At 62.4% G+C, this 26,247-nt stretch overlaps 3 protein-coding genes across 4 annotated transcripts; 2 read left to right on the forward strand and 1 right to left on the reverse strand.

The window, feature by feature from the left end:
• Positions 1 to 554: 554 nt before the first annotated feature.
• ARR3 (arrestin 3) lies at positions 555 to 9,152 on the reverse strand. The gene is made up of 19 exons (XM_064426555.1): positions 9,054 to 9,152; positions 8,032 to 8,251; positions 6,751 to 6,800; positions 6,333 to 6,363; positions 5,959 to 6,019; positions 5,579 to 5,623; positions 5,027 to 5,226; positions 4,866 to 4,925; positions 4,561 to 4,628; positions 4,136 to 4,271; positions 3,971 to 4,055; positions 3,791 to 3,863; positions 3,148 to 3,285; positions 2,663 to 2,746; positions 2,381 to 2,404; positions 2,251 to 2,303; positions 1,851 to 1,860; positions 1,029 to 1,031; positions 555 to 759 (listed from the first exon to the last, which is right to left on the reverse strand). Exons 3-19 carry the CDS (start codon positions 6,765 to 6,767, stop codon positions 660 to 662), a joined length of 1,188 nt encoding a protein of 395 aa, XP_064282625.1. The 5' UTR covers positions 6,768 to 6,800; positions 8,032 to 8,251; positions 9,054 to 9,152; the 3' UTR covers positions 555 to 659.
• Positions 9,153 to 11,328: 2,176 nt separating this feature from the next.
• On the forward strand, positions 11,329 to 20,666 carry LOC135304298 (phosphatidylinositol 3,4,5-trisphosphate 5-phosphatase 2-like). 2 transcript variants are annotated; one of them, XM_064426556.1, is made up of 26 exons: positions 11,329 to 11,711; positions 11,865 to 12,285; positions 13,324 to 13,387; positions 13,934 to 14,066; positions 14,145 to 14,262; positions 14,338 to 14,475; positions 14,595 to 14,682; positions 14,804 to 14,890; positions 15,037 to 15,144; positions 15,233 to 15,347; positions 15,529 to 15,635; positions 15,812 to 15,914; positions 16,283 to 16,479; positions 16,693 to 16,810; positions 16,919 to 17,015; positions 17,183 to 17,321; positions 17,397 to 17,496; positions 17,744 to 17,832; positions 18,056 to 18,137; positions 18,229 to 18,318; positions 18,401 to 18,517; positions 18,601 to 18,689; positions 19,121 to 19,208; positions 19,399 to 19,554; positions 19,668 to 19,755; positions 19,834 to 20,666. In XM_064426556.1, the coding sequence occupies exons 2-26, from the start codon at positions 12,149 to 12,151 to the stop codon at positions 20,351 to 20,353; spliced, it is 3,168 nt and encodes a 1,055-aa protein (XP_064282626.1). In that variant the 5' UTR covers positions 11,329 to 11,711; positions 11,865 to 12,148; the 3' UTR covers positions 20,354 to 20,666. The 2 variants fall into 2 exon arrangements, with proteins under 2 accessions (XP_064282626.1, XP_064282627.1); XM_064426557.1 differs by lacking the exon at positions 13,324 to 13,387.
• Positions 20,667 to 24,769: 4,103 nt separating this feature from the next.
• On the forward strand, positions 24,770 to 26,242 carry P2RY4 (pyrimidinergic receptor P2Y4). Its single transcript, XM_064426559.1, has one exon. The coding sequence runs from the start codon at positions 24,968 to 24,970 to the stop codon at positions 26,081 to 26,083; it is 1,116 nt and encodes a 371-aa protein (XP_064282629.1). The 5' UTR covers positions 24,770 to 24,967; the 3' UTR covers positions 26,084 to 26,242.
• Positions 26,243 to 26,247: the final 5 nt, after the last annotated feature.

The raw sequence follows: 26,247 nt of genomic DNA on the forward strand, positions 1-26,247 counted from the left end.
AACCGGGCGGGCTCCGGGGCGAGGATGCTGCGGCGCGTAGCGGGATGTGCCCGGGCGGCGGCGGGGACGGAGCCGGGGGTAGCTTGGCTGGAGCCCGCTGTAGCGGGGAGGGTTGGAGCAGGGTGGGTCTGCCTGTACCGGGGTTGGACTGTAGGATCCAGCCTGCGGCTGTAGCAGGATGCAGCCAGCCGTAGCTTGGATGGGCCCGGCTGTAGCGGTTGGGAGTGGCTGCACCACGTCCTGCAGCACCTCGTCCTCCCCTCCCCTGCACAAAGGCAGCGTGTGCTCCCCCCCGCCCAGCACAACACAGAGCCTGCACCGGGCCACCGGGGGGGTTTATTGGTATCAATGTCACAGAGCTGTGCACAACATGTCACGGGCAGGTGACAGCCACGCTGGTGACGCGCTCGGTTGGGGCCATTGCATCCCGCCCTGTCCCTGTGCTGGCACCCAGGGGAACGGGGAGCACCGTGGGCTTGGCAGCGTGGCGGGCCCGGGAGGAGCTGCAGCAGCTCTCACCACCACTACCAGGGCTTGGAGTGGGTGGGGAGGGGGGACCTATGGGGACTGTGGGGGGCTGAGGGGGCTGTGCCACGTGTGGCACAGTGGGGACACTACAGGTGGCTGCGTCCCAAAGTGGGGCGTGGGGGGCCGGCAGCTTAGCTCTCCTCTTTCTCAGCTTCCTCCTTCTCATCTTCATCATCCTTCTCTCCCTTGAGCTTCTGGCGAGCAAATTCCTCGATGACAATGTCCTCCTCGCTGGAAGGGAGAGCAGAGCACAGTGAGCCCACAGGAGGAGGGGAAATCCCTGCTGAGCCCAAGCCCTGCTCCTGCTGGGGACAGCACAGTGGTGACTCCAGCCCTGTCACCCCACTCAGAGCAGGTCACTGTGAGCACAGCCTGGCCCCAGCACACAAACCCAGCCCATCACTGTGAGCCTGCCTGACCCAAGGAGCTTGGCCTGCAGCTTCTGCTGGTTTTTCACACAATATTTTGCATTTCCAAGGGAAAACAAAGAGCTGAGTTACCTCCTTGAGAAAGGCGAGCAGTGAGTGCCAGCAAGGGAGAGCACAAAGTAAAAAGTGGGGGAGAAAACAGAAAAAAAAAGAGTCAGCAAAAGATATTCCAAAAGCTTGGGAATGTGAAATGATTTGGCAAAACCTACATGGAGCCATGGCTGATAAAGACCAAGAGATTTCCTCTTTGGAAGTTTAAGTGCTCTCACTGAGCTGGGAAATGGATGGTGTGGAAGGGCAAAGTGTGAAAGCCTGGACTGCAGCCTGGTTTTCCAGGCCCCAAAGCCCAGCGCTCACATCCTGCTGCAGGCTGTAACCAGACACAAAACCTTTGGCAGGGCCACGGCTCTCAGGAATGGGTTTGGCACAGCAGCTTCCCAGAGGAAAGAAGTCCCAGCTGTGGCTTCAGCTGGAAGAAGCTGGTTTGGGAGGAGAAGAGGCCTCTGGGGAATGTGCAGGGTCACAGGGATGTGGCTTCCAGCAGCCCAGGGAACTCTGTGTGGGGACCAAGACCATGGAGACATCTTCTCCAGTGATGGCACTTGTGGCTGGAAGACACTGTCAGCTGCTTCTGAGGGGCAGGGCAAGGCCTGGGCATGCAGCTGCTGTGGCTGCAGCAAAGGGAATTGTCAAATAAACCCTGGGAGTTTGCAGAACACATCCCAATCCCAGGATTTGGTCTCTCCTGCTGCCTCTGAGAGTGGCTGCTGTGACACAGGCTCAGGGCTTTGGGACCTGGGTGGTTTAATCCAAGGATGTGAGCTCAAGGTGGGATGTCACATCCATCTGTGATGGATCTGTGTGGTTTGTGTGTTAGAGGGAACATCTCTTTACCTTGGCTTAGCTGTATTCCAGTGATAAGCACAGGGAGAAAGGGATGGGGAAAAGAGAAAAGGTTAATACAGAAAGGACATTTCAACTGACAGCTCTTCTCAATGCTTGGGTGTTTTCCTGGAAAGAGGGAGAGTGGGAAGGGTGCTGTGGGGAGGACATCTCCCACCCTGCTCCAGGACACAGGATGGGTGCAGCACAGCTGGACAGCTGTGCCCATCCCGTGGGAAAACTGCTTTAACCCTGCTCCAGCACAGCTGGACAGCTGTGCCCATCCCACAGAGGGCACAGCAGGGCCCTTGGCACTGGGGCAGCTGCCCCAGAGCTGTTTTCACCAGCTCCCCCCTGAACCAGAAGTGCCTCTTTCCCGCTGGTTTTCGGCAGCATCCCACACACAACTCACAGTCATCAGGCTTCGGGTGCATGAGGATGACGGGCATCTCCACCCCAACATCACTGCAAGGAAAAGCAGCTCTGTCAGGGATCCTGCCCAGCACAGCCCCACTGTCAGCCCCACAGGCAGCTCCCCTTACCTGGCAGTGAGATCCCCCAGGATGCTGTGGCAGCGGGAGAGAAGAGACAGAAATGAGCCAAGGCAGAGCAGGGGAGGTGTTAGGCTGTGCTTTATACTGAGCTGGAAGGTGGTTGATAATAGATAGGGGTGGTGGGGGTCAGAGAGCAGCCCAGTGACCCCAGGGGAGCAGGGCAGGGATGAGGGGGCCGTGGTGTGAGTGGCCTCTCATTTCCCTGGGGTACAAACCCCCCAGCACAGCCCGAGCTGATGATCCCTGATTGCCCTGCCCACGGAGCCTCACCCTCCTCGGGACACCACCAGGTTGACCTTCACTTTGTAGGACACCAGGATGCCCAGCACCTCCTTGTCCATGCCAGGTCTCAGGCTAGGAAAAAGGCAGAGGGGGACAGTGAGAGGGCAGTGCTGCCTGCAGACCCCATCCACTCCCCCCATGGCAGTGCCAGGGTTTATTTTTATCCTATAACTTGTGGGGTGCACTGGGGTTTAGTAGGGGAGGAGAGCAGAAAAGGGGGAGGGGATTTGGGTGAAGCCACAGAGAAGCTTCTGGAGGCCCCTTCCAGCCCTGCAGAGGGATTCAGGAGCTTTGAACAACACTGGAACTGGGAAGCTACAGCTCTCCTACAGAATGGAGGGGTGCCAATGTCACAAAATCTCTACATTTTCCAGCTGGATGAGGTGGGCTCAGGGGCCCTTGCTGGGAGCCCAGAGCAGGGGGAAGTGGGGGAAGGCGTGGTGGGGAGCAGGGGGAGCCCACGCAGCCCTTACATGGTGGTGGAGGCCAGGTTGGTGTCCTCGTGCTTGAGTTTGCCATCGAGAGCGAGGCCTCGCTTCTGGCGGTTGGACGAGAGCAGGGGGGTCACCGAGTACGTTTTGGAGAAGGTGGAATTGGCAGCCACAGTCTCACTGGAAGGGTGGGAGAGAAGAGCTCAGAGCCAGCCCCAGCCTGGGGGTGCTCAGCATCACTGCAGGCACCCGCACAGGGCCAGCCCTGCCCTCCCCATGCAGCTGCTGGGCCATTTCCTCCTTTCATTCCCTCCTCTCTTTCGCCTCTACAACCACTTCTTTTTTCTCCCCGCCACCTTTGCTCGCTCCCTCCTAGTTCTCAGCGGGGCAGAGGCTGTGTCTGGCCTCAAAAATGCAAAGTGAGGAGTTGAAGAAGCCTGGGAGCAGCTGTGCATCTTCCCCAGGGACCTTCCCAGCCACCACCGGCTTGTGCTGGTGGGATGTGGTGCACAGCCTTCCCTGTCCTCTGCTTCCTCTGCACCTGCTTTCTAACCCAGACATTTTTGCTGCTTGGTGTAAAACTGTCACATCCTCTGTCCCCATCCTCTCCCATCCTCCTCCTCTTCCTCATTTCTCTTCCTCCCTCTCAGAAATGCCACTTCACCTCCGGCCCCTCATCCCTTACTTTATCTCCTCGATGCACACGGGCTTCGTGTATTTATCCAGGGAATACAGGACCACGTCTGTGATCTGATCCACTGGGGACAGACAAGGGGGAGCCGTGTTGGTGACGTGGCAGGGGTTCACGGTCCCCATCTCTGTCAGGGATGGGTGCTGGGACATGTCCCTTCTTTCCCTCTCTCACCTGAGATCTTAATTTTTTTCACAACCTTGTTGGTGGTGTTGTTGATGTTGACGGTCACGTTGATGGGTTCTCCGTGGTAGTAGATCTGCAAGGGGAACAGGCTGAGTGACGTGACCAGGAATCCTGGTCCCCATCCCTGGCAGAGGGGACAGTGTCCCTGCTGACCTCCCTGTCCAGGGAAGCCTCGAGGTGCAGAGGCTTGTCTGACATCATGAACTGCCGGGTGGTCTCGGCTCTCGGGGCCGGTCCCGTCTGCAGCGGGGCGAACTGCACCTTGCGGATGATGAGGCGCACGGAGTTCCTGTGGGGACAGACACAGGTGGCACCCCAGTGTCCCCCACAGCGTCAACGAGGGGTCACAGGGACTCTCTGGGGACTTCACAGTGTCTCCAGGCAAAGGGTGAGCGTTTCACCTGGCTCTTAGGATGTGACACAGGGACCACTGCCCCAGTTTCAGGCAGAGTTCCCCATCCAAGCATGGCACAGGCTGACACAAGACCCTCAGCCTGACCCCTAAGATGGTCATCCCAGAAAGATCCTGTGGTTTAGTTTTAGGGCCAAAAGGCGGGAAAGGGATCCCCTGAAAATACCTCTTGTGAATTTTCTCCTCCAGATTTTCAGCACAAAATCCTTTGACCTCGAAGTCCACACCGCAGGCCTGGGGGAACACACGTGGTCACTGAGCAGGAGGGGCTCACAGCTGCCTGAGCTTTAGGTTCCTTGTCTTCCTTCCTTCCTCCACTGCATTCCCAGAGATCCTGGCACTGACTCCAGCCATCCTCCCTTCCCACCCCTCACCCCATGGGCCATGAGAATCAATTCTCATTTTTAGCACCCCACAACCCCTTCCCAGGGAGGATGGTCCAGGGGACACAGGCTGGGGACAGCAGCTCACCTTTCCCACATCATCTGGCCCAGGCTGGAGGGTGATGGAGCAGGGCAGGTTGGTGGCAATCTGGGCAGAGCAGGGAAAGAGAGAAAAAAGAGAATAAAGGACATGTTCAGAGCTGAGCCCTGGTGACACCACGGAGCCGGGAGGGGCTGAGCAGCCCCTACCTCAAAGGTGAAGGGGTAGGCGTTCTCCCCAAGCTTCTTCATCAGCTTCTCCTGCAGAGGAGTGAGGGTTTTGGGGGCCTGGTCTGGCACGGGCGGGTACAGCTGGGTGGTCAGCACGTAGATGTCCTTCCTGAAGGTCAGGCCGATCACGTCGAGGTCGTCGCGGCCGTAGCGGAAGGCGCAGGTCAGCGTCACATACACTGAGCCAGGCCAGGGACGAGGGCAGGGAGGCAGGGGAGGCACAGGGGGTGAGTAAAGAGGCAAGAAAAGCTGTTCAAAAACTCTTCAGCACGAATGAGACTTGCTCAGATACTAAACATGACCAGGATCCCTCGTGTCCTTTGCTGCATGGCCCTGATGGACAACGAGCTGTAGGTGACATGGAGCAGCTTTAACCTGGGCACAGCCCATGGCTGCTGAGCTTTGGGCTGGCTGTAGGTGACACGGAGCAGCTTTAACCTGGGCACAGCCCCGGGCTGCTGCTGAGCTTTGGGCTGGTTCCTTTGGGTTGGCTCCATCCCCTCCCCTCACGCTGTATTTCTGTATCAATACCTTTCCTGTCCTTCAGGTACTCCGGGTCGATCAGGCAGACACCATCTGCAAACAAGCAAAAGGAGAAGGACTGGTGAGCTCAGCTGCCTGGGAAGATCTTTGCTAAGACACAGCTTTTTAAACCCAAATAATCACTTTGCAGCTGAAAGCGCAAAGAGGACAAGAGGAGCTGCTGCCAAGGGGGATGGTGATGCCTCCTCCAGCAGTGTGGCTGGGTTGTTTTGCAAAGGGATTTTGTCCCTTTGCCCACTGTTTTTCCTAAGGATATTTGCAGAAAACATGGCATTTGCTCCTCCTGAGCTCTACCAGCAGCCCACAACACTAGGGCTGGCCTCCCCAGCCTGTACTTCCCCCTCAGTGCTGGGCACAGCCCCACTCACCTACAGACTCCACTGAATCCACGTTATCCACATAGTCTCTCTTCCCCAGGTAGAGGGAGAGCTGGAAGCAGCACATGGGAAAAGGGAGGAAGGAAGAAAGTTAAAGTTTGTCATGGAATTGGCCCAAATTTTGAAGCCCTAAATTGTGTCCTGGGGTTTGTCACCAGGCTGGACCAGAATCACCTTGAAGGGGTCATATCAGGGTATTTTTTAATTTCTGTTTTGGAAAGCCAGTCCTGCAGTGGCATCGTGGCAGGTCCAGGAATCAATCAGATTTCAAAGGGAAGGCAGACCCAGCCTGGATCCTGTGGGCAGATCCAGCCCAACCTAAACCTTGGGCTGGCCACACAAGGGGACAGGGCACAGAGCCTCACCTTGCTGTTGGGGCTGGTCTTCTTGAAAACCCTGTGGAGAAAACAGAACTGGATGTTTGGGAATGCCTTGGACAGGGCTGGATGGGGCACAGGGAGATAATGGGCTGCCCTACAAATGTGCTGCACCACCAAGAGCCACACCAGGGTGTCCAGTCGCTGGGGAATTCCATGTCCTGCAAATTCAGGGCCAAACCCACGCTGTGTGGCTGCCCCAGGTGTGCTCCTGAGCTCAGGGGGACCATGGGGGGATTCTGTGTCTTAAGAGCAAGTGAGAAAGGCCAGCACAGAGCTCTATGACAGCCCCATGGGAGTTCACATTCCAGCCCCTGGGAGCAGCAGCTGGGTCGAGCTGGGGTCTCACTTTCCCCCTCTGCTCCTGCCCTGCTTCATCCCAATTCCAGGCAATAAATATACTTACTTTGATCCGTCTGCCATTTTAACTCAGTGCAGGAATGTCCACGAGGAAATCTGTGGGGAGAAACAGGGAAAGCACTGGATGAGGTGGTGGGGAAGAGACAACTCCAGCCATGGCCACCATCCAACATCCTGCAGAGCCCTCAGGATTTGGTGCTGCCACCTCTGCAGAGCTTGGGAGCTCCGGGTTTGGCTTTGGGGCAGCACATGGGAGCTGAGCCAGCTCCTTGTTCCTGGCCAAAAAGGTGATGAAGTGAGAGAGTGTTGTTCCAGAAAAGAGGAAGCACAGGGGTGATTTCCAGTGGATCAGGTTCAAGACTGGGAAAGGCAAGAAAATGAACAAAAAGCCTTATAGAGTCTCAATTTTAATGGTTTTGCCTGTCTGCTGGAAATTGGCTGTCACGGCTCAGAGGTAGGAATGGGCTTGTTTTGTCCTGTCACTCACAGAAAGGTGAAGAAAACCCATGGAGAAAGGTGAAGGGAAGCTGAACTGCCCCATGGAAAGAGGGGTCTCAGGGCACAGGATCCCTCCAGTCCCAGCCCTCTGTGCTGGGAGTGGGGCTGGAGCTGCCCAGCCCTGCCCAAGCTCTGCTGGCTCGAGCCCTGTCCAGAAGGAAGCTGTAAGATCCCACTGATCAGCAGCTGATTCTCCGGGATATTAAATGGGATGAGCTCAGCCTCTTAGGGATAGGCAGCTCTGACATGAGCACAGCTTAAGCCCAGGCAGGATTTTAAGCCCCAGGGGCACGTGGACAGCGTTGCCTCTGAACACAACCTCAGGAAAGCTGGTGAGAGAGAAGAAATGGCCATGGGAGTGAGGGGATGATTCTCTTCCCCACAGGAAGACAAGAGATTAGTGCCAAGCTCAGGGTCTTTGAGGTCCTTGGGTGCTGTGGGATGTGAAGTTTGGGAAACCTCACAGGGTGAGAAGATGCAAAAGGAGTGGGAGCAGAGTTTGGCTCCTTCCAGACCCCAGGAATTGGGGATGAGGCAATGAAAGGTGGAGGGAGAAGCGCTGAACTCCTGCTCTGCATCTCCCAAGCCCCAGAGATGGAACTCAGCCCCTCCCTGGCTTGGCTCAGCTGTCCCACACCAGTATCCAACCCCTCCACTGCATCCTTTGGCCACACTGGAATCCTTTTTATCCACATTTTCCCCATTTTTCAGCCGTAAAACCACCCTCCTTCCAGCCCCAACCCAGCACCAGTGGCCTTGTTCTGTTTTCCAAACCCTCAGAACCCCGAAGCCGTGGCAGGGCCAGGGCAGCAGAGCAGGCAGCACTCACCTGGCAGGAGGATGGACAGACAGACGCTCTCCTCTTCCTCTCCCAGCAGCTCCCAGTGCCACCCAGTCACTACAGGCTGCTCCCAGTGCTGCAGCTTCTTATATCCCCCCTGGCTGTCCCTCCCCTGGCATCTGATCTCGCCCACTCGGCCTTGGCCGGGGCTGGGGGGGGGTTGTGTGTGTCTGTGGGTGCTCCAGGAGAGGGACTTGAGGGAAGAATCCTATTAGTTGATTAATTGGGGAGACGCTTCATGAGTAAGAGTGGGCTATAAATACATCTCTTGCTGGAGCCCTGGGAAAGCAGCTTAGAGGGATTGGCAAAGAGGGCTTAGGAGCGAGGTGATGGTAATTGAGGTGGAAGCTCTGCTCCTGGTGGGAAGGAGTGTGGATTCCCACAGGGGCTCTCTGCAGCTGCTCCCATGGCAAGGGGACATGGGATGGGTCTGGGCATGGGGCTGGATGGAGATGGCAGAGGAGGGACCAGCCTGGAGTCCTCCCTCACCTTCCTGGGTGGTAACAGAAGGATGGAGGCACAAGCAGCTTCCTGCATGGCCAAGGTGCCCATGAGGTTGCTCACCTAGAGGTGACCTGCCATGGCCCAGGGCACAGAGGACACCCTCCCCACGGGGACACTGCTGTACCAGAGGATGGGTGAAGGCAGGATTCACCCTCCCTGAACCAAGAGGGAAGGACCAGCCACCCCTGGTGGGTGGGACACAGAGCTGCCAGTGTCCCCAGCCCAGCCTGCCCAGCCCAGCATCATTTCATAACTCCAGGCTGGCCTCGCCTGACCCAAGCAGTGCATCACTAACCCCAGGTTTGCTGCAGCAGAGAGGAGACTGTGGAAAGCCCAGAGTGGCTCTACCTTATGGCTGCCAGGCAAGCAGAATTCCCACTGCAGCCCTGTCCCAGCCACAGCCACTGTGTGGGATGCCCGCCGTGGGACTGGCTCTAGGGTGGGGCACAAGGACAGCCCAGGGCAGCTACAAACTGCTCCAGCAAAGCCCCACTCACCCTCCTCACCTCCAGCACCACTCAAGCCCTTCCTTTGGGGCTGCACTCAGTTCTGGCTCAACCCCCAGAGCTGAGCACTGGGATCAGGATATCCCTGTAGGAGCTGTGCCTCCTCCAGGCCTCTGCATCAGCTCAACATTTATCACCTGGGTACCAACTCCTCCCAAACACAGCTCACCTGCTCCCCCAGGGCCACTGGGAGCCATGCCATGCCATGCCATGCCATGCCATGCCATGCCATGCCATGCCATGCCAGCAGCCCCACTGCCAGGGCTTTAGCTGCCAGCACACGTTCCCCGGGGCCGAGACTTGTGATCTCTTTAACTGCACACAGGAGAGCTGCTTAGGTTCCAGATTAACTGGTGCTATTTCTGCCACAGTCAGGGGGACACGTGAACTGTGACCTTCACACTGGCAGGTGAAAGAGGAGGAGGAAGAGGAGGAGGAGGAGGAGGCAGCCCCACTTGGACACCCTCGGCCTGGCCAGGGCCCCCAGCTCTGTGCCTGGGGCACCTAATCCTGAGCTCTGTTTGTGTTTGTGGCTCTTTGTTACGCTCTTAATGAAAGCCCTGTGACCGGGGCCAGGCACTGGCTCTGCAGGGTCTGCACAGTGTGGGGAGGGGGACAGCAGGGCTCACCTTGGGTCCCTTCAGCTCAGCTGGGTGGCTTCAGCCTCCCCATTATCTGGGGAGCAGATAATTCCCCTCCCCAAAGCAGTGGGGAGATGGACAGAGCCCACATCCCTTCCCACGCTCTCCCTGTGCTCCAAACCAAGCACTGGGGAAGGAAGCAGAGTTCAAAATAATCGGGAAATTAAAGAGGCTTCCTCCTTTTTCCTGTGTCATGAATGGCCAGAGGTTCCTCTCATCTCCTCACCCCACCATCCCTGCAGGCACAGTCACTGTGTGGAGCACTGCTCAAGCAGCCACTTCCAGAGGGACAGGACGCCAGGGGGGCTGGTGGAGCTGGTGGCTTCACCCCCTGTCCCAACGGCCAGTGCTGCCTTCCCAGGGAAGGGCCATGGGGCCTCCTGCATCCACAGGCTCTGGAGGGAGCCTTGGTGCAGCCAGAGCCCCCAGGTGAGCCCACATTGCCCTCCCAACCTCACCTGTGCCCAGTGCTGGCCGAGCTGCCAGGTGCCTCTGGCTCGGTGCCAGCGCTGCCTCTGGCACTGCACACCACAGCCACCTTACATAAACACCCACAGCAGGCACTGCTGATTTCCCAAAGCCCTTCAGAGCTCCTGGGCTTTCTCCCTGATCCGGATGAAGCGGCGTGGACGGCATTAATCAGGAGACAGGCACCTCCACGCCTGCCAGGAATTACTGCCGTGCTGTTAAGTAACGGGATGGAGCAGCACTGCTGGGGCTGGGGCTCCAGCAGGATGGGTGCCTCCAGCCCCACACAGACCTGCCACCTCTCTGTGTCCCACACAGACCTGCCACCGCTGTCTGTCCCCACGGCAGGGGCTGGGCAGAGTTGCACCCTCTGCTGTGTGACCAGAACACCAGCCCAAAATAAACCAGGCGGCCCAACTTCTCACTGGCCCAGCCACAGGTTCCTCTCCAGGATGGGAAGGCCAGGAGGAAGCCTCACAGGGGGTTTTGGCACTTCTGGCTGGGGCAGGAGGTGGGGGAACAGTCCCTTGGCAGTGGCCCAGGGCTGCAGGGGTGTGCAGTGGTGCCAAGGGTGGGGAACAGTCAGGAGCGTGGCTTGGCACAGAGCTCCATCCTCCTCCTTATCCTCATCCTCCTCCAGCAGGAATCTGCTTCTCCATCTATCTCCTGAGCAGCTCTGGAGCTGCCAGGCACTTGGACAGCAGACGGTGACTGCTGCTCATCTGTAATTAATTGCTGTTAATCACCCTGGCAGCTCGAGCCACCACACGCGTGTGGGCCCGCTCCAGCTGCCAGGCCACGAGGAGTTAAACCTCTGGGGCTGCACCCAGGAGCTGCGGTGCTGCCCAAACCCTGTCCTGCTGGGAAAAGTCTCCATCCTTCCTGACCCCTTCCCGGGAGCCCCTGAACCCAAATTCCCTCCCCGCTGCGGGCAGGGCACACTCAGGTGTGGTGACATCAGTGCCACTGTGGGTGCCCGGTGCCCGCAGCTCTGTCTCTCTCCGCCAAGGGCAGAGCTCGTCCCCAGCTCAGGTCTCCAGGAGTGGGCAGCTCAAGCCCTGCCCCAAACATATGTCAGGAGTTTTCTGCCATCCTGCACCACAGCAGTGCCTCCTCCCAGCGTTCTGCCCATCCCGCATCCCGGGGAGGATGCGCAGGGAGCGGGTGGAGGCAGAGCGGGACTGTCCCCGCTGTCCCCGCCGTGCCGAGCCCCGGTGGCCGCTGCCTGGCCCCGGTGGCGGGGCTGGAGGAGGAGCGAGGAGGCGGCTCCGGGGCTGGGGAGAGCGGGGCGCGCAGAAGGAGGAAGAGCGCGGAGCCGAGCGAGCGGCACCGAGCGGGGCCGGCCCGAGGGACGGGGACCAGGGCATCGCCGAGGGCACTGCGTGACCCCGATGGGCAGCGTGGCGGGCAGGGAGCCGCTGTGACCCACCGGGGAAGCCCAGCAGCATCGCGGCCCCGCTGCCGCCCGGCTGAACCCCAAAATCTCAGCTCGCAGCCCACAGCACCCCACGGGAGCCACGGGAGCCCCGCACGGCGGCTGCGAGGCACGGTGAGTGCGTGGGGTGAGGGCAGACCCCTGGGTGCCACCGGCATGGCCTGTCCTCGCCGCACACCCCGCAGGATGGTGGCCCAGGGCCGCTTTTCCTGTGACTCCCCCAGCAGGAGAGATTTGCTCGCTGATCTGCCCCCGTGTTCCCTGCAGGCTGGAGCCTCCTCGATGAGGATCATCCGGACCCCCAGCCTCCCCCAGCCGCCCCCCGGGTGCTCCTGCCACGCTGCCCGGCCGCAGGGCACCGTGTCCCCATGAGCATCACCGCGGTGGCTCCCTGTCACCCGCCGCGACCTGCAGCCAGCGCCACGCCCGGGTACCGGGGACGCGGTGTCCCCACGCCGCCCCCTCCTTGTCCCGCCCCAGCAGCCCCCGTGGGTGCCTTTGTCCCCTGCTGAGCTGGATGCGGCGCGGGGACGGGGACACGGCCCTGCAGGATGGCGGCAGCGCGGTGGTACCACCGCGACATCAGCCAGGTGGTGGCCGAGGAGCTGCTGGCCAAGGCTGGGCGGGACGGCTCCTTCCTGGTGCGGGACAGCGAGTCGGTGAAGGGGGCATATGCCCTGTGCCTCCTGTGAGTCCCTGCCCCGCTCTGCCCGTGGCTTCTGTGCCTTTGTCCCCTGCCTGCCTCCCTCTGTGCCTCTCCCTGCTCCAGGCACCGCCAAAACCTCGTGGAAGAGCTGCAGGGATGTGGGTGGGGTGGCAGCTCCCTGGCACAGGGGTTTGGGTGATCCCCGGGTTGGGAGCAGGACGAAGGCTGGGCCCACAGTCCTGCCCAGCCCCATGGCTGCTGGATGGATAACCCCAAATGCAGGGCACACTGAGCTGTTTTGGGCTGCCTGCCGGCCTGTGAGCATCTCCCACGCTGGGGATTTGGGGCTACAGCCCCCAACATGGGGCCTCTTGCCATCCCCACACCTGGAACCAGGTGTGCAGCCCCTGAGAGCGCTGCTGCCTGTCCCCTTCCTGCTCTGCCCCCTTCCTGCTCTGCCCCCTTCCTGCTCTGCCCCCTTCCTGCCTGCTTGTCACGTGTCTGTGCGGGCAGGTTTGGCAGGATGCACCCCCTTTCCTTCACCAGCCTGGCTCTTTGTGTGGGACAAATTGCAAATTAGGGCACTGGGGCACGAGCCAGAGTCCGGGCTGGTGGCACAGGACGGTGGCACGGGCAGGGATGTGCACTGGCCCCACAGGCAGCATGGCCCAAAGCCAGGGCACTGTGGGGAGCCCAGTGAGTGCTGGGGGTAGCCCAGGGAGTGCTGTGGGTAGCCCAGTGGGTGCTGGGGGTAGCCTAGGGAGTGCTGTGGGTGGCCCAGTGGGTGCTGGGGGTAGCCCAGGGAGTGCTGTGGGTAGCCCAGTGGGTGCTGGGGGTAGCCCAATGGGTGCTGGGGGTAGCCCAGTGGGTGCTGGGGCAGTCACAGCTGTCCCGGGCTGTTTGGGAGCAGGGGGACACTGCACATCCTCCCGCAGGCTCCGAGCTGAGGGTGATGATTTGTTTCTAGAGATGCTGGCTCAGCTCCTCTCCCTGCAGAGGGGACGAGGTGTTTGTTTCAGGGCTGGGCCCCCCAGCGCTGCCACAGGGCAGCAGAATGGGGCCCTCACCTGCTCTCTGCAGGTTCCAGAGGCACGTCTACACCTACCGCATCCTCCCCGATGACGAGGGGCTGCTCTCCGTGCAGGTGGGTGCAGGGGGTGCCTGGGCGGTGCCTCGGAGCTGGCTGTGCACAGGATGCAGCTGTGCAGGGCTCGGGGTGCTCGTCCCGCTCCCCGGGGAGGTGCCACCAGCCTGTGGTTTGTTGGTTTGTTTTCTGTGCGAGCTGCAGGATGCGGGCGCTTTGCAGCCGCTCCAGCTCGGGGCCGTCAGAGGCTCCCTCCTCACAGCATCCCGACACTGTCCCTTCCTGCCACGCAGCCTGTCACGGCCTGGCCACGCAGAGCCAGCCCCATGGTGCCTGTCCCCATGTCCCCTCAGGGTTTCTCCTGGTACCCAGCTCTGCCCTTTCTGCCCCCTAAAAAGAGCATCCTGGGTGCCCACAGGGAGCATCCCTGTCTGCTGGAGGAGGCTGATGTCTCCATGCCCCTCACCCCATGGGTCCGGTGTCCAGCTGGCCCTTCCAGCTCACCACGGGCACATTTTGAGGGGCAGACCCGCCGGGCTCAGCAGGCTGGGGCTGCCCTGGCAGAGGAGGGGATGTGATGGCACTTCCCCCGCTCTGCCTCCCCAGACCATCCAGGGCATCCAAGCCAAGTGTTTCCGCACCCTGCCCGACCTGATCGGCGCCTACCAGCACCCCAACAACGGGCTGGTGACCCCGCTGCAGCACCCCGTGCACCGCCCGCGGCCGGACGAGGACTCGGGTGAGCCGGGGAGGGGCCGGGGGCTGTGCCGGGCTGGCAGCGGGGACGGTCCCGCTGAGCTGGTGACTCTGCCCGCAGACGGGGAGGATGCCCGAGGCTGGGGGCACACGGTGCCGTGTCCCGGCGCTCCCCCCTCCAGCCGGACCCACATCCCGCAGCAGCTGCACCAGAGGCTGCAGGAGCAGGTGCACAGCAGGTAACGCACCCTGCCCGCCCCGGGCCGTGGGATGGTCATGGCCGGGGGGGATCCTCATGTCCGCCCCTCTCCCAGCCCGGCCAGTGACTTCACGGGCTTCATGGCCGAGTACCTGACCCACCACGTGCACGACCTGGAGGCTCTGTGCCACGGGCAGCCGCAGCTGCGGCACCTCAGCACGGCGCTCGCCACTGCCTGCCGGGCCCTGCACAGGTCAGTGGCCTGGGGGCGGTGGGACCGTCTTGTCCCCGTCCCCTTTGTGTGGCTGAGTGTCGCGCCAAGGCACGGGAAACGCCCACTCCGCCCCTCGCCCGTTCTCCCCTCCCCTGCAGTGAGATCGACTCCACGCTGGCGGGTCTGGAGACCCTGGTCAAGGTGTTCGACCCCCCTGTGTCCCCTCGCAGCCCGGCCAGGGAGCAGGTGAGTGCCCCCACAGCCCCCAGGGACCTCCACGTCTTGTGGAGCAGCCCAGACCCACAGCGAGGGATCCACCACTCCAGTGCCACCGTGCTGCTCCAAAATTATCCATCCTCCCCTCCAGGGTTTCCTGAGCAGCGACCCAGACCTGGAGCTGCTCCTCAACAAGATCTCCACTGTCAACCACCTCCTCTCTTCGCTGGAGAAGAAGGTGCCTGACCCCGTCGTGGTGCAGGGGGAGGCACAGCTCCCCCTCCCCTAAATTAACCCCTCTGCCACCCCAAGCTCTGGTGGCAGCACAGCCCAGGGCTCCCAGGTGTCCCAGTGCCCCCAGCACACTGCCCGTCCCTCTGGCAGGTGCTGAAGTCGCTGCAGGAGACGGTGACAAGGCACAACCTGGCACTGCCCAGCGTGGCCATGACCCCCCTGCCAGCTGCCAGGCCCCTGGCCGTGCAGAACTTCGAGGTGAGGCTGGGGACACGGAGGGACCCTGGTGTCACTGCTGGGCAGGGCGGGTGTGGGGACAGCTCCAGAGCCACGTGCCCGCGTGCAGGTGAAGGTGGGCAAGTGCCAACGTGCGGCCCTGACGGTGGACGTGGAGTCGGGGACAGTGACTGTCACCAAGAAGGGCAGCAGCTCCCCGGAGGAGGTGATCCCACAGGATAAAAGTGAGGGGCTGCTGTGCTCCTGCTGCCTGCCAGCGGGGTTCCTTGGGGCTGTAGGGTGCCCTGCCACAGGCCTGATGCCACGGGGACGGGCCACATGCCCTGTCACACCCCAGCTCCCGTCCCACACTGCCCCGTGGTGGGCAGGGGGGGTCACCAAGCCCCCCTGACCCCCATCATTCAGTCCTGCAGCTGATCAAGTACCAGAGTGTGCAGAGCAAGGTGAGGCTGGTGTGTGCCCGCGAGAACCAGAAGAGCCTGAGCAGGGATTTCATCTTCCCCAACGCGCGGGTGAGCGGCACCGCCGTGCCCACGGCGTGTCCTGGGGGAATATAGGAAGCAGCAAATCGGTGCTCTTGGGTCTGTGACCACCTCTGCAAGCTGGCTCCTGCACCTGGGGGTGATGCCCACCCAATCCTGGGGTGCTGTGCCCCCCATCTCTCTAAGACACCCTCCCCATCCTGCAGAAGCGAGAGGCTTTTTGCCAGCTGCTGCAGCTGATGAAGATCCAGCACTCCAACCTGGACGAGCCTGAGATCATCTCGGTGTATGTCGGGACGTGGAACATGGGTAAGGGGCCAGGAGAAGGTGGCCTTGTCCTGGGAGGATGTTGTGGCTCTTTGTGAGCCTGGCTGGCTTTGGGGAGGTGTCTCAGGAAACCTCAGGTCAAGCCGGTGGTCAGTTTGAGGAGGAGGCTGGAGAAGAACCAATCTGGCTGCCATGGGCTTTGTCTGACCTGTGGTGATCCACTCACTTGGAGGGTGCTGGGGACACAGAGGAGCAGGGACACCATGAGGGTTTTGGGCTGTAAATCCCAGCAGCAGTCTGGGATGCACATCCACGGGGCTGGCACGCTGCTTCCCACCCCAGCAGCTCCTGGAGAGGGGCTGGGCTGTGCTGGGGAGAAACCTGGGAGCCCTGTGTGTCTCTGCCCGCAGGCAGCACGCCCCCTCCCCGCTCCCTGGCCTCCTGGCTGACCTCGAGGGGCTTGGGGCGCACGCAGGACGAGACCACAGCCTGCATCCCCCACGACATCTACGTCCTCGGCACCCAGGAGAACTCCCTGGGCGACCGCGAGTGGGTCGAGTTCCTCTGCGCCTCCCTCAAGACCCTCATGGCCATCGACTACCGAGTGGTAACGGCGGGCACAGCCAGCCCCTGGCAGCCTGGGGGGCTGGCTACCAGCAGCCATCGTCCCCCCGCTCCCACCCCAGCCCCCCACCCCAAATCAGCCCCACAGACCCCCTGAGTGCTGTCCCCAGGAGTCAGGGTCACGCTGACCGAGCTGCGTGCCCAGCCCCATCCTCCTGGCCGTGGGGCAGGATGGGGGACAGTCCCTGTCCCACAGGTGGCCCTGCAGTGCCTGTGGAGCATCAAGATGGTGGTGCTGGTGAAGCCGGAGCACCAGCGGCGCATCAGCCACGTCCACACCTCCAGCGTGAAAACCGGCATCGCCAACACGCTGGGTAGGGAGGGGATGGGGCTGGGAGGTGACCCCGAGGGAGGGGACAGCCTGAGGGCCGGCACAGGGCCTCTGGGCTCCCCCAGAGCTCGGTGGTGGCACACCCCTGCAGGGAACAAGGGAGCTGTGGGCGTCTCCTTCCTTTTCAACGGGACCTCCTTCGGCTTCGTCAACTGCCACCTGGCCTCTGGCAGCGAGAAGACCCACAGGTGATGCAGGGATGGGGAGGGTGGGGCTGCCGCGGGGCAGGTGGGTGTCTCAGGGGGCTGGAGGAGCCCTGAGGGGCTGTGGGGCTGCCCCTGTCCCCAGCTGGCAGGAACAGAATGAGAGCGAGGTGTCCCCGGGTGGCTCATACGGTCCTGCTGTCCCCCTGCAGGCGTAACCAGAACTACAGTGACATCCTGCACTCCCTGGCCCTGGGGGACAAACGTCTGGGGGGCTTCGACCTCACCCTGCGCTTCACCCACCTCTTCTGGTTCGGGGACCTCAACTACCGCCTGGACATGGACGTGCAGGTGGGAGCTGCAGTGCCAGGCTGGGGACAGCGTGGGGAGAGGAGCCCAGGGGGTCACTGTCCCTTCCTGGCACAGGACATCCTCAGCCACATTGTCAAGAAGGAGTTTCAAGCCCTGCTGGCTGTTGACCAGCTCAGCCTGGAGCGGGAGAAGAACAAGGTGTTCCTGCAGTTCAGTGAGTGTGGGGACAAGGGCGCTGCTCCTTCTGCTGAGACAGCAGCACCAGGGTCCCCAGAGCCCTCCCCGTGTCACCCCAGCTCTCAAGGTCCCCTCTCCTGGCCCAGCTCTGCACGAGGGGGACCTTGGCGTGCACTGGGCCAGGGGTGCCAGCCATGGGTGTGAGCCTCCCGTGGGGACAAAGACACCCCATGGGGACAGGCAGGGACCATGGCCCCCATGCCACCTGCGTGTCCTGATTCCAGGTGAGGGTGACATCTCCTTCCCTCCCACGTACCGGTACGAGCGGGGCACACGGGACACTTACGTGTGGCAGAAGTCCAAGCCCACGGGGGTGAGTTCCAGAGGGGTCCCTCCAAGCAGGACACCTCTGGGGACAGGGACAGCACGGTGCTGAGGGGGCTGCGTGGTGATGCTCAGTCCATGAGAACAGCTCCATCAGCCTGTTCCAGGGTCTGGGGAGGAGGGAACTCACTTTTTGGGGTGCTGGGATGCTCTTCTGGGCAGGGGGACCCAGACCTGGAGGTCACTGAAGCAGCTGCTTTCCCTCTTTCTAGATGCGGATCAATGTCCCCTCGTGGTGTGACCGCATCCTGTGGAAGTCACACCCGGAGACCCACGTGGTGTGTAACTCCTACGGTGAGTGAGACCCTGGGGCCACAGCAGCCAGGGGTGGCCAGGGCCTCCCAGGGCTCTGGGACCCTCCCCAAGCTGCCCCTCCTGCCCCCAGGCTGCACTGATGACATCGTGACCAGCGACCACTCGCCTGTCTTTGCCACCTTTGAGGTGGGAGTGACGTCGCAGTTTGTGCCCAAGGAGGGTAAGGGCTGGGGTCTGCCACCCCTCGGGCCGGGTTTGGGGTGAGCCCTGGCACAGCCTGACCCACCAGGACCTGCCTGCAGCCCCCGGCTCCGGCCCCGAGGCGCTGGCCTGCATCGAGTGGGAGAGCATTGAGGTGATCCTGAAAACCACGAGCCGCAGCAAGTGCTACATCGAGTTCCACTCCTACTGCCTGGAGGGTGAGGGGGTGCCTGGGGTGCCGGGGGTGGCTGTGGGGGTGACCTAGCCTGGCTGGAGCTGTGTGCCCCTTTGTCTCCCCCAGAGGTGCAGCGGAGTGGGGAGAACACCTTCCAGAACTGTGAGATCCCCGGGTTCCTCAAGCTGGGCTGGTCCTCCAAGCATCTGCCTGTGGTGCGCAGCCCTGGAGCATCCTCATCCCCATCCCTGCAGCATCCCCATCCTCATCTCCATCCCTGCAGCATCCCCATCCCCATCCCTGCAGCATCCCCATCCCCATCCCTGCAGCATCCTCATCCTCATCCCCATCCCTGCAGCATCCTCATCTCCATCCCTGCAGCATCCCCATCCCCATCCCTGCAGCATCCTCATCCCCATCCCCATCCCTGCAGCATCCTCATCCCCATCCCCATCCCTGCAGCATCCTCATCCCTGCAACATCCTCATCCTCATCCCCATCCTGCAGCATCCTCATGCTCGTCCCCATCCTTGCTCTGTACACTGAGTCCCAAGGGGAGCTGCAGCTGTCACCACCCCCCAGGACAGAGCCTCCCTGTCCTCCCTACCCAATGGCAGCCCCCCAAGCCCCCCCTCTCTGTGCACAGCTGAACCCCATCCTGCCCCACCTGGAGTACCTGGGGGACCAGCACCTGCTCCTCAGCATCAAGGGCGTGGAGAGCTGCGAGTCCTACGGTACGTGGGGATGGTGACAGTGGTGGCAGGGGTGTGCCCATCACAGCCCCCCCAGGTTACACCCTGCTGGGTGTGAGGTTGGTAGCTGGAGCTCGGCAGGAGGGATCCTGGCACCCACCCTGCTCCGGGCACTGCTGCTCACGGGGGGCTCCCGTGTCCCCCGAGCCCGGGGGTGACGCTGTGCCCACAGGCGAGTGCTGCCTCGCCCTGAGGTCGGCCATCGGCAGCACGGCCCAGCAGTTCGAGACGTTTCTGTTCCACCGCGGGGAGGAGACGGGCTCCCTGCGCGGCTGGATGCGGGTCCGGGTCCCGCGGGGCCGGAGCGGCACCCGCGAGAGGCTCTACGGTAACGGCGGCCGCACGCAGCTCCTCCCGCTGCCCCGGGCTGGGGACATCCCGGGCCACGCTGCCCTCTGTCCCCCGGCCGTGCGGTGAGGCCAGACCCCGCTGCCTTTGCAGAGTGGATCAGCTTTGAGGAGGAGGAGGAGGATGCCGAGCCGGCGGCGGAGCCCCCGACGTGCCCCAAGCCACCCCCGCAGCGCCTCAGGTAGCCCCGGTGGGCTCGGCCGTGCCGGGGCCCCGCAGCGGGGGGATGCTGAGCCCTTTCCCTCTCTGTGCTTCCCAGGAGCCGCCCCCGCAGCCTCCCGGAGCCGGCCACCGGCTACACCAACCCCGCTTACTTCATCTTCGAGGGGGTGCCCAACGCGCGGCTCCCGGGCCCCGGAGAAGCCCCCGAGAAGCAGGCGGAGCGCCCGGCCGGGGGCCCGCGGTGCCGGAGCCCCGGCGGACCGCGGCTCCCGGTGCCCTCAGAGGAGGAGCCGTGGTGTGGCCGGCCCCGCTGCGGGCCCCCGAGCCGTGGGTCCCCGCTGAGCCCCCCCCGAGCCGGCCACCACAAGAGACCCAAGTCGGCCGTCCTGGCCAGGGACGCGCCGGGGCTGGGCGACTGCTCGCTGTGTGCGGCCACTCGCCCGAGCCAGCTGGGGCAGGTGTCCCCGCAGGGCAGGGGGGACAGGCAGGAGCTGCCGCCGCGCCTGTCCCAGCACCTGGAGGTGCCGCGGCCGCTCGGGAAGCGGGGAGCGCCCGGAGCCCCGGAGCTGGAGGCTCAGCCCGCTCCGCCCGCCGGCCCGCAGCCTGCCAGGCTGTAGCCACAGCAGTGCCCGGGGCTGCTCCCTCCTGCCAGCCCTGCTCCCGGAGGACTTTCCCTCCAGCACGGCTCCCCAGGCCGCTGCGCTGCTTCCCTTTGCTGTCAGTATCCAGAATAAAGCGTCAGGGACTGGGTGCGTGTTGCGCGCCTGCTTCTGAAAAAGGGCAAAGAGAAAAAGTGGGGGAAACACCAAGGTTTTGCCCCCCAGCTCTCCCCATCCCATGGGAACCCTGCGCACCCCGCGAGGCTGCCCTTGCAGGGTGTCACAGCCCTTGACCCCCCGCTCTGCTCTGCCCGGCACAGGGAGAGGGGCACCCCCAAAAAACGCAGGGACACGCCGGTCCGGCCGTGTCCTGGCTGTGCGACACGCGAGGTGGCCCCGGTTTGGGGAACTCGATGCCCGGGCTGGCCTCAAGGTGGCAGTGGCCACCTTTGTCCTCAGGATCGCCCCGCAGGGCTGGGGGCCAGCGGGACAGCGCCGCGGGACCCCGGGGGACAGCGGGACAGGAGGGCTGTCCTGGGACGGGCGAGGGCCCACGGGCCCCGGGGATGGGGGCTGCGACCCTCGTGGCTGAGGGACTGTGGTGTCCATCAGAGAGGGGCCGTGGTCACCATGGGCAGAGGGACTCAGCCCATGGGTGAGGGACTGTGGACCTTGTGCTCGAGAGACCACGGTCCCCATGGGTGGAGGGATGTGGTCGCCGTGGGCAGGGGGACACGGCGCCCATGGGTGAGGGGATATGCCCTCGTGGTTGAGGAGCCTTTCCCAATCCTGAGGAAAGGGCTGTGACCGCATGGCAGAGGCCACCATGCCCCAGGTCCGGGTGCTGCAGGTGTCCCAAGGGCTGCCAGGGCAACCCAGGGATGGGAGCGCAGCGGGGCTGAGCCCTGCGGCAGCTCCTGCCCCCGCCTCTGCCCGCCTCCAGCCCTGCCTTCCCTGGGCACTTTGCTCCCGGCCGCGGCGAGCGGGAGCGGGCACGCTCGGCACGGCACGGCACGGCACGGCACGGCACGGCCAGGGCCCCCGCAGCCCCGGCATGGCCCCGTCCCGCCTGGGGAACAGGCTGTCCCCGTGGGGGCCCCGCTCCTGAGAGCCGCCCAGGCGTGCAGGTGAGCCGGGACAGCCCTGTTTGGTGACAGCCGGGAGGGACAGCCCTGCCACGGTCACGCGGTCCCAGCTGGCCTCCGGAGACAGAGGTGGCACCTGCGGGGCTGGGTGGGTGCAGGGTGGGGGTCAGCCAGTTCTCACCAGCCCTCCACCACCCCCAAATCCCTCTGTACCGCCTCCTGTCTAACATGCCACCTCCTTCCACTGCCACTGAGGGCCTTCATCCTTCCCAGTGTGTCCCCTCCTCTCCTTCATCCTCCTCTCCATCCCCCAAATCCGTCTCATCATGGGTTGAAGCTGCCCTGGTGCTGCCGTGGCTCAGCCCGACACCGGGGGCTCCTGCTGCTCCCAGCGAGAGGGGGACAGGGACAGGGCCAGCCCGGCAAGGGTGGAAGGGAGCCCTCGCCCCCACCCTGCCCAGGGTCAGCTCGGGGCAGGGGATGGGGTGGACAGCGAGGGGCACGCCCGGCCCTGCTGCTGTCCCCGGGGAGGTGTCCCGGCAGAGCGTGCCTTGGCTGCTCTTCCAGGCGAGGGCAAGGATTGGAATTGGGTCACATCCCCTTGTGCCGGGGCTTTGGCTGCACCAACCACGTGGCGATTAGGGACAAGGGTCCTTCTGCAGGATGTTTTGCATAATTTCTCCTTGTTTTGCAATTTCCAAGGGCTTAGGCGAGGAGAAAAGCCCTGCTTTTCCCATGCTCCAGCAGCAGCCGGTCCCAGGCTCACCCATCCCTGGCAGCTGCTCCAAAATCCACTGTCATCTCCCCTCTCCGAGCTCCTGCCTGCTGCTCCATGGTCCCCAGCACCACAACGCCCATCCTGCCCCACCAGCAGGACTTTGGCTCCAGGACAGATTCTGCTCTGGTGTTGTCCCACTCCTGCGTGTCAATGGAGCCTTTCCAACACCTCCATGAATCCCCAGGGCTGGGGGAAACCTCGGATCCCACCAGGACTGGTGCTGCCAGCAGGGCCAAAGGACAGCTCTGGCTGGGAAGCTCTGCAGGACCAGGAGCCAGGGAAAAGCTGCCAATCCTGTGGCCAAGGGCATCATGTGCCCTCAACGTGTGCCACATGGCTGGCCCTGCCCCTTCCCGCTGGCCCAAGGCTGCTGCTGCCTTCTGCAGGACCCCCCTTGCTGCTTCCTGGGGAAAACCAGCGGCCACTCCAAAGACACCATCCCTGGGGGATGTCCCTGCCGTGGACAAGGGGTTCTGCAGCGTTCCTTGTACATCCCCAGAATGGGCAGAGCAAGAGCATCACCTCTCCCTGCAGCACCTTCCATCTCCCTGCAGCACCTTCCATCTCCCTGCAGCACCTTCCATCTCCTGCTCCACATCCTTCCCCTGCAGTGCCTTCCATCTCCTGCCCCAACAATCAGTCCCAGCTCTTGGCTCACACCTCAACCTCTCCTCAAAAGCCCACAGCCAGGGATAGTTTTGCCAGGAATGTCAGCAAGAAATAGGAATGGGGCTGGTGGTGATGTGTCCTCAGGCTAGACTGATGTGATACAGTAATTTCAATCACTGATTTCGGTTGTGACTAAGGTTTCTTGAGGAAGCAAGAAACCTGTTAAGACATAACTTGGCAAATGTAATCTTCTGCATTTCGATATTTTGGTGGTTATCCTCAAAGGAATGTGCTTGGGAATGGTTAAATCCCACTGCTGATTGTGCTCAGGCTGCATCAGCTGCCAGGGCTGGGTGCCTGTGCTCTCCTCTGTGCAGTCCAGCAGTCCACAGCTGCCCAGGATTTCTCCCTTGCATTCTTCACACTTGATTATTAACTTTTATGTACTGTCTTGTCCATATCTTAATTGGTTGGTGACCTGTGTCATGGACACTGATCCTGCAGCGGCTCTGCTCTGGCCAGGCTCAAGGTTTTGAGTTCCTTTGCACTCAGAGGTTGAAGAGGAAACAAAATCTCCTGGCCCCTCATGTCCCCAGCAGCTTGGGGACATGTGGCTGCCAGGCCAGGACCACCACTGACACCTCGTTTGCAAGCTCAGGTTTTCCCACCACCTGTTTTCCCTCCTGGTTCTGAGAGAACAAACCACGTTCTCCCCACTGTTAATGTTTGATCAGGACGTGCCTGTTGCTCTCTGAACTCATCCCTGCAATAAAGGCGGGAGCTGTGGCGGGCCGGGAGCCGCAGGGTGTTGGATGTGGGCCCGGAGCTCAGCCCGCAACTCAAACAGAGCCCCGGGAGCAGGGCTGGAGGGGCCCTGCTGTCCCATCTGCCTGCTGAGTCATTTACGAGCATCTCTGTCAACCCCAGGTATCTCTCCAGGCAGGGCGTGGCAGGGATGATCCCGCAGAGACACCCCAGAGAGATTCCTGCTGGGAGAAGCCTGCACATCCTCAGGGCAAAGGGAAACAGGAGGGGGATGATGAGGGAGCCAAGGGATGAAGGAGTGTGAGAAGATGTGTCCTTCCACTTTGCAGCACCAGCTCCAGCTAAAGTGCATCCCTGAGCCCTGAGTCCTCCCCTGTCCTGGTGCCCCTCACCCCCTGGATGAGCTCTGGACAAAAGGAATTGGAGATGCTCCTGCATTCCCTCCATCAAACATGGTTTTGGCTACACCTTGATCTCTGCCAGCAGCACAGCAGCTCCTGCTCCTGGGCTACTCATCCAAACATCCATCCTGCGTTGGGGGAATCGTTTTACCAGGAATGGTGGAGGGTGTGGAGGGGTCAAGGCCCAGGCAGCCCTCACTGCTGGACACCACGGTGGTGGCAGACCCTTCCTTTTCCCTCGAGAAGAGAGTTCTGAACTTTGGCAGCTTATCCTCATCCCGACTTCCCAGGAGCTCACAGATCCCAGCCCAGCCAGGAAGGTGCTGCCTGCCTTGTGAGCTTGCTCTGCCTTGAGCTGGGACTCCAGAGCTCAGCTCATCCTTCCCTACGGACAACACCCGGCAGCCAGCGGCTCCTGGCTGTCCAGGGACACTCTCCCCCAAAGGCTCCTTTAACAGCCCCCCCAGGATTTCTCTGGGCCGCAGCATTCCCCCAGACAAGCCTTTCTTCTCCTCCCGCCTTTCTTCTCCCAAGGAGCCCTCCGGGAGCAGCGGCATTGTCAGGATGGTGCCAATTAGGCTGAGGCAGCTTCCAAGAGGCTGCGCCGGCCCCGGCCGGGGGCTGCTGGTGCTCATCAGGGTCTCATTGTTCGGCGGCCGTGGGGCTGTGCCCGGCGGGGCTCTGTCCCCGGCCCGCTCCCGGCTCCGCGCAGCGCGGCAGTCCCTGCTCCGGCTCAAAGGGGCGATTAAAGGGTGATTCATGGGTGTCAGTGCAGGGGCTGCGGAGGGGAGGCTTTGCCGAGCCCGCTCCCCCCGCCCCCGGCTCCCCACGCGCGAGTTGAGAAAAACCAGAGAACCATCAAAGTGGCCGGAGCTCCTGGAGGGGGAGAAAATCTGGCAGCTTTGGCTCCTTTCCACGCTTTGTGCCTGACAATGGTCGGGATCAGTGACTAGTGTGCTTTTATGAACTGCTCCCTAGGTCTGGCTGGCACACCATGGCCACTCCGGTGAGGACGTTCCCGCTTTCCCTGTGGACACCGACGCCGGCTCCCTGGCCAGGGGGGAACACCACAGCAGCGCCCGAGGCTAAGTGTGTCTTCAACGAAGAGTTCAAGTTCATCCTGCTGCCCGTCTCCTACAGCATCGTCTTCGTGGTGGGGCTGCCCCTCAACTCCTGGGCCCTGTGGATGTTCATCTCCAGGATGAGGCCCTGGAATGCCACCACCACCTACATGGTGAACCTGGCCCTCTCGGACACGCTCTACGTCCTGTCCCTGCCCACCCTGGTCTATTATTACGCCGACCGCAACAATTGGCCCTTTGGCACGGGGCTGTGCAAGATCGTGCGGTTCCTCTTCTACGCCAACCTCTACAGCAGCATCCTCTTCCTCACCTGCATCAGCGTGCACCGCTACATGGGCATCTGCCACCCCATCCGCTCCCTCAAGTGGGTGAAGACCAAGCACGCCCGCATCATCTGCGTGGCCGCCTGGCTCGTGGTCATCATCTGCCTCATCCCCAACCTCATCTTCGTCACCACCAGCTCCAAGGGCAACACCACGCTGTGCCACGACACCACCAAGCCCGAGGAGTTCGACCACTACGTGCACTACAGCTCCTCCATCATGGCCCTGCTCTTCGGCGTGCCCTTCCTGGTCATCGTCCTGTGCTACTGCCTGATGGCCAAGCGCCTCTGCAAGTCCAGCGTTTCCAGCCCCGGCCCCCGCATGCCCTCCTACAAGAAGCGCTCCATCAGGATGATCATCGTGGTGCTCGCCGTCTTCGCCATCTGCTTCGTGCCCTTCCACATCACCCGCACCCTCTACTACACCTCCCGCTACTTCCAGGCCGACTGCCGGACCCTCAACATCATCAACTTCAGCTACAAGATCACGCGGCCGCTGGCCAGCATCAACAGCTGCCTCGACCCCATCCTCTACTTCATGGCCGGGGACAAGTACCGGGGCCGGCTGCGCCGCGGGGCCGCCCAGCGCCTCCGGCCCGTGCCCACGCTGGACCTGGTCCTGGTGTCACCCTTCGCTGACAGCCTCACGGGTGACAGCCACATCGCCAGTGTCACCCGCGGGGCCGGGACCGCACGCGGGTGCTGAGGGGTTCCACAGCCTCAGCCCTGGGCTCCAGGAGCTGCAGCCCCTCCGTGTGGGCATTCCCAAATCCCCAGACCTGAGTTGTGCCTGCCCTGCAGGGCTGAGGGCTGCAGCCCCGGGTTGGTCCCAGCCCTGCCCTGTGACACCGTGGGAGGAGGGTGCTGCTG

This window comes from Passer domesticus, chromosome 7 (genome assembly GCF_036417665.1).
Source record: "Passer domesticus isolate bPasDom1 chromosome 7, bPasDom1.hap1, whole genome shotgun sequence".
NCBI lineage: Eukaryota > Metazoa > Chordata > Aves > Passeriformes > Passeridae > Passer > Passer domesticus.

Coding starts and splice junctions, on each gene's coding strand:
- P2RY4 (XM_064426559.1), top strand. CDS start 24,968: ATGGCCACTCCGGTGAGGACGTTCCCGCTTTCCCTGTGGACACCGACG.
- LOC135304298 (XM_064426556.1), top strand. CDS start 12,149: ATGGCGGCAGCGCGGTGGTACCACCGCGACATCAGCCAGGTGGTGGCC. Junction 15,145..15,232: donor TGGCCGTGCAGAACTTCGAG/GTGAGGCTGGGG, acceptor GCCCGCGTGCAG/GTGAAGGTGGGCAAGTGCCA. Junction 19,756..19,833: donor CCACCCCCGCAGCGCCTCAG/GTAGCCCCGGTG, acceptor TGTGCTTCCCAG/GAGCCGCCCCCGCAGCCTCC.
- ARR3 (XM_064426555.1), bottom strand. Junction 6,020..6,332: donor AGACCAGCCCCAACAGCAAG/GTGAGGCTCTGT, acceptor TGCTGCTTCCAG/CTCTCCCTCTACCTGGGGAA. Junction 3,864..3,970: donor GAAAAAAATTAAGATCTCAG/GTGAGAGAGGGA, acceptor GTCTGTCCCCAG/TGGATCAGATCACAGACGTG.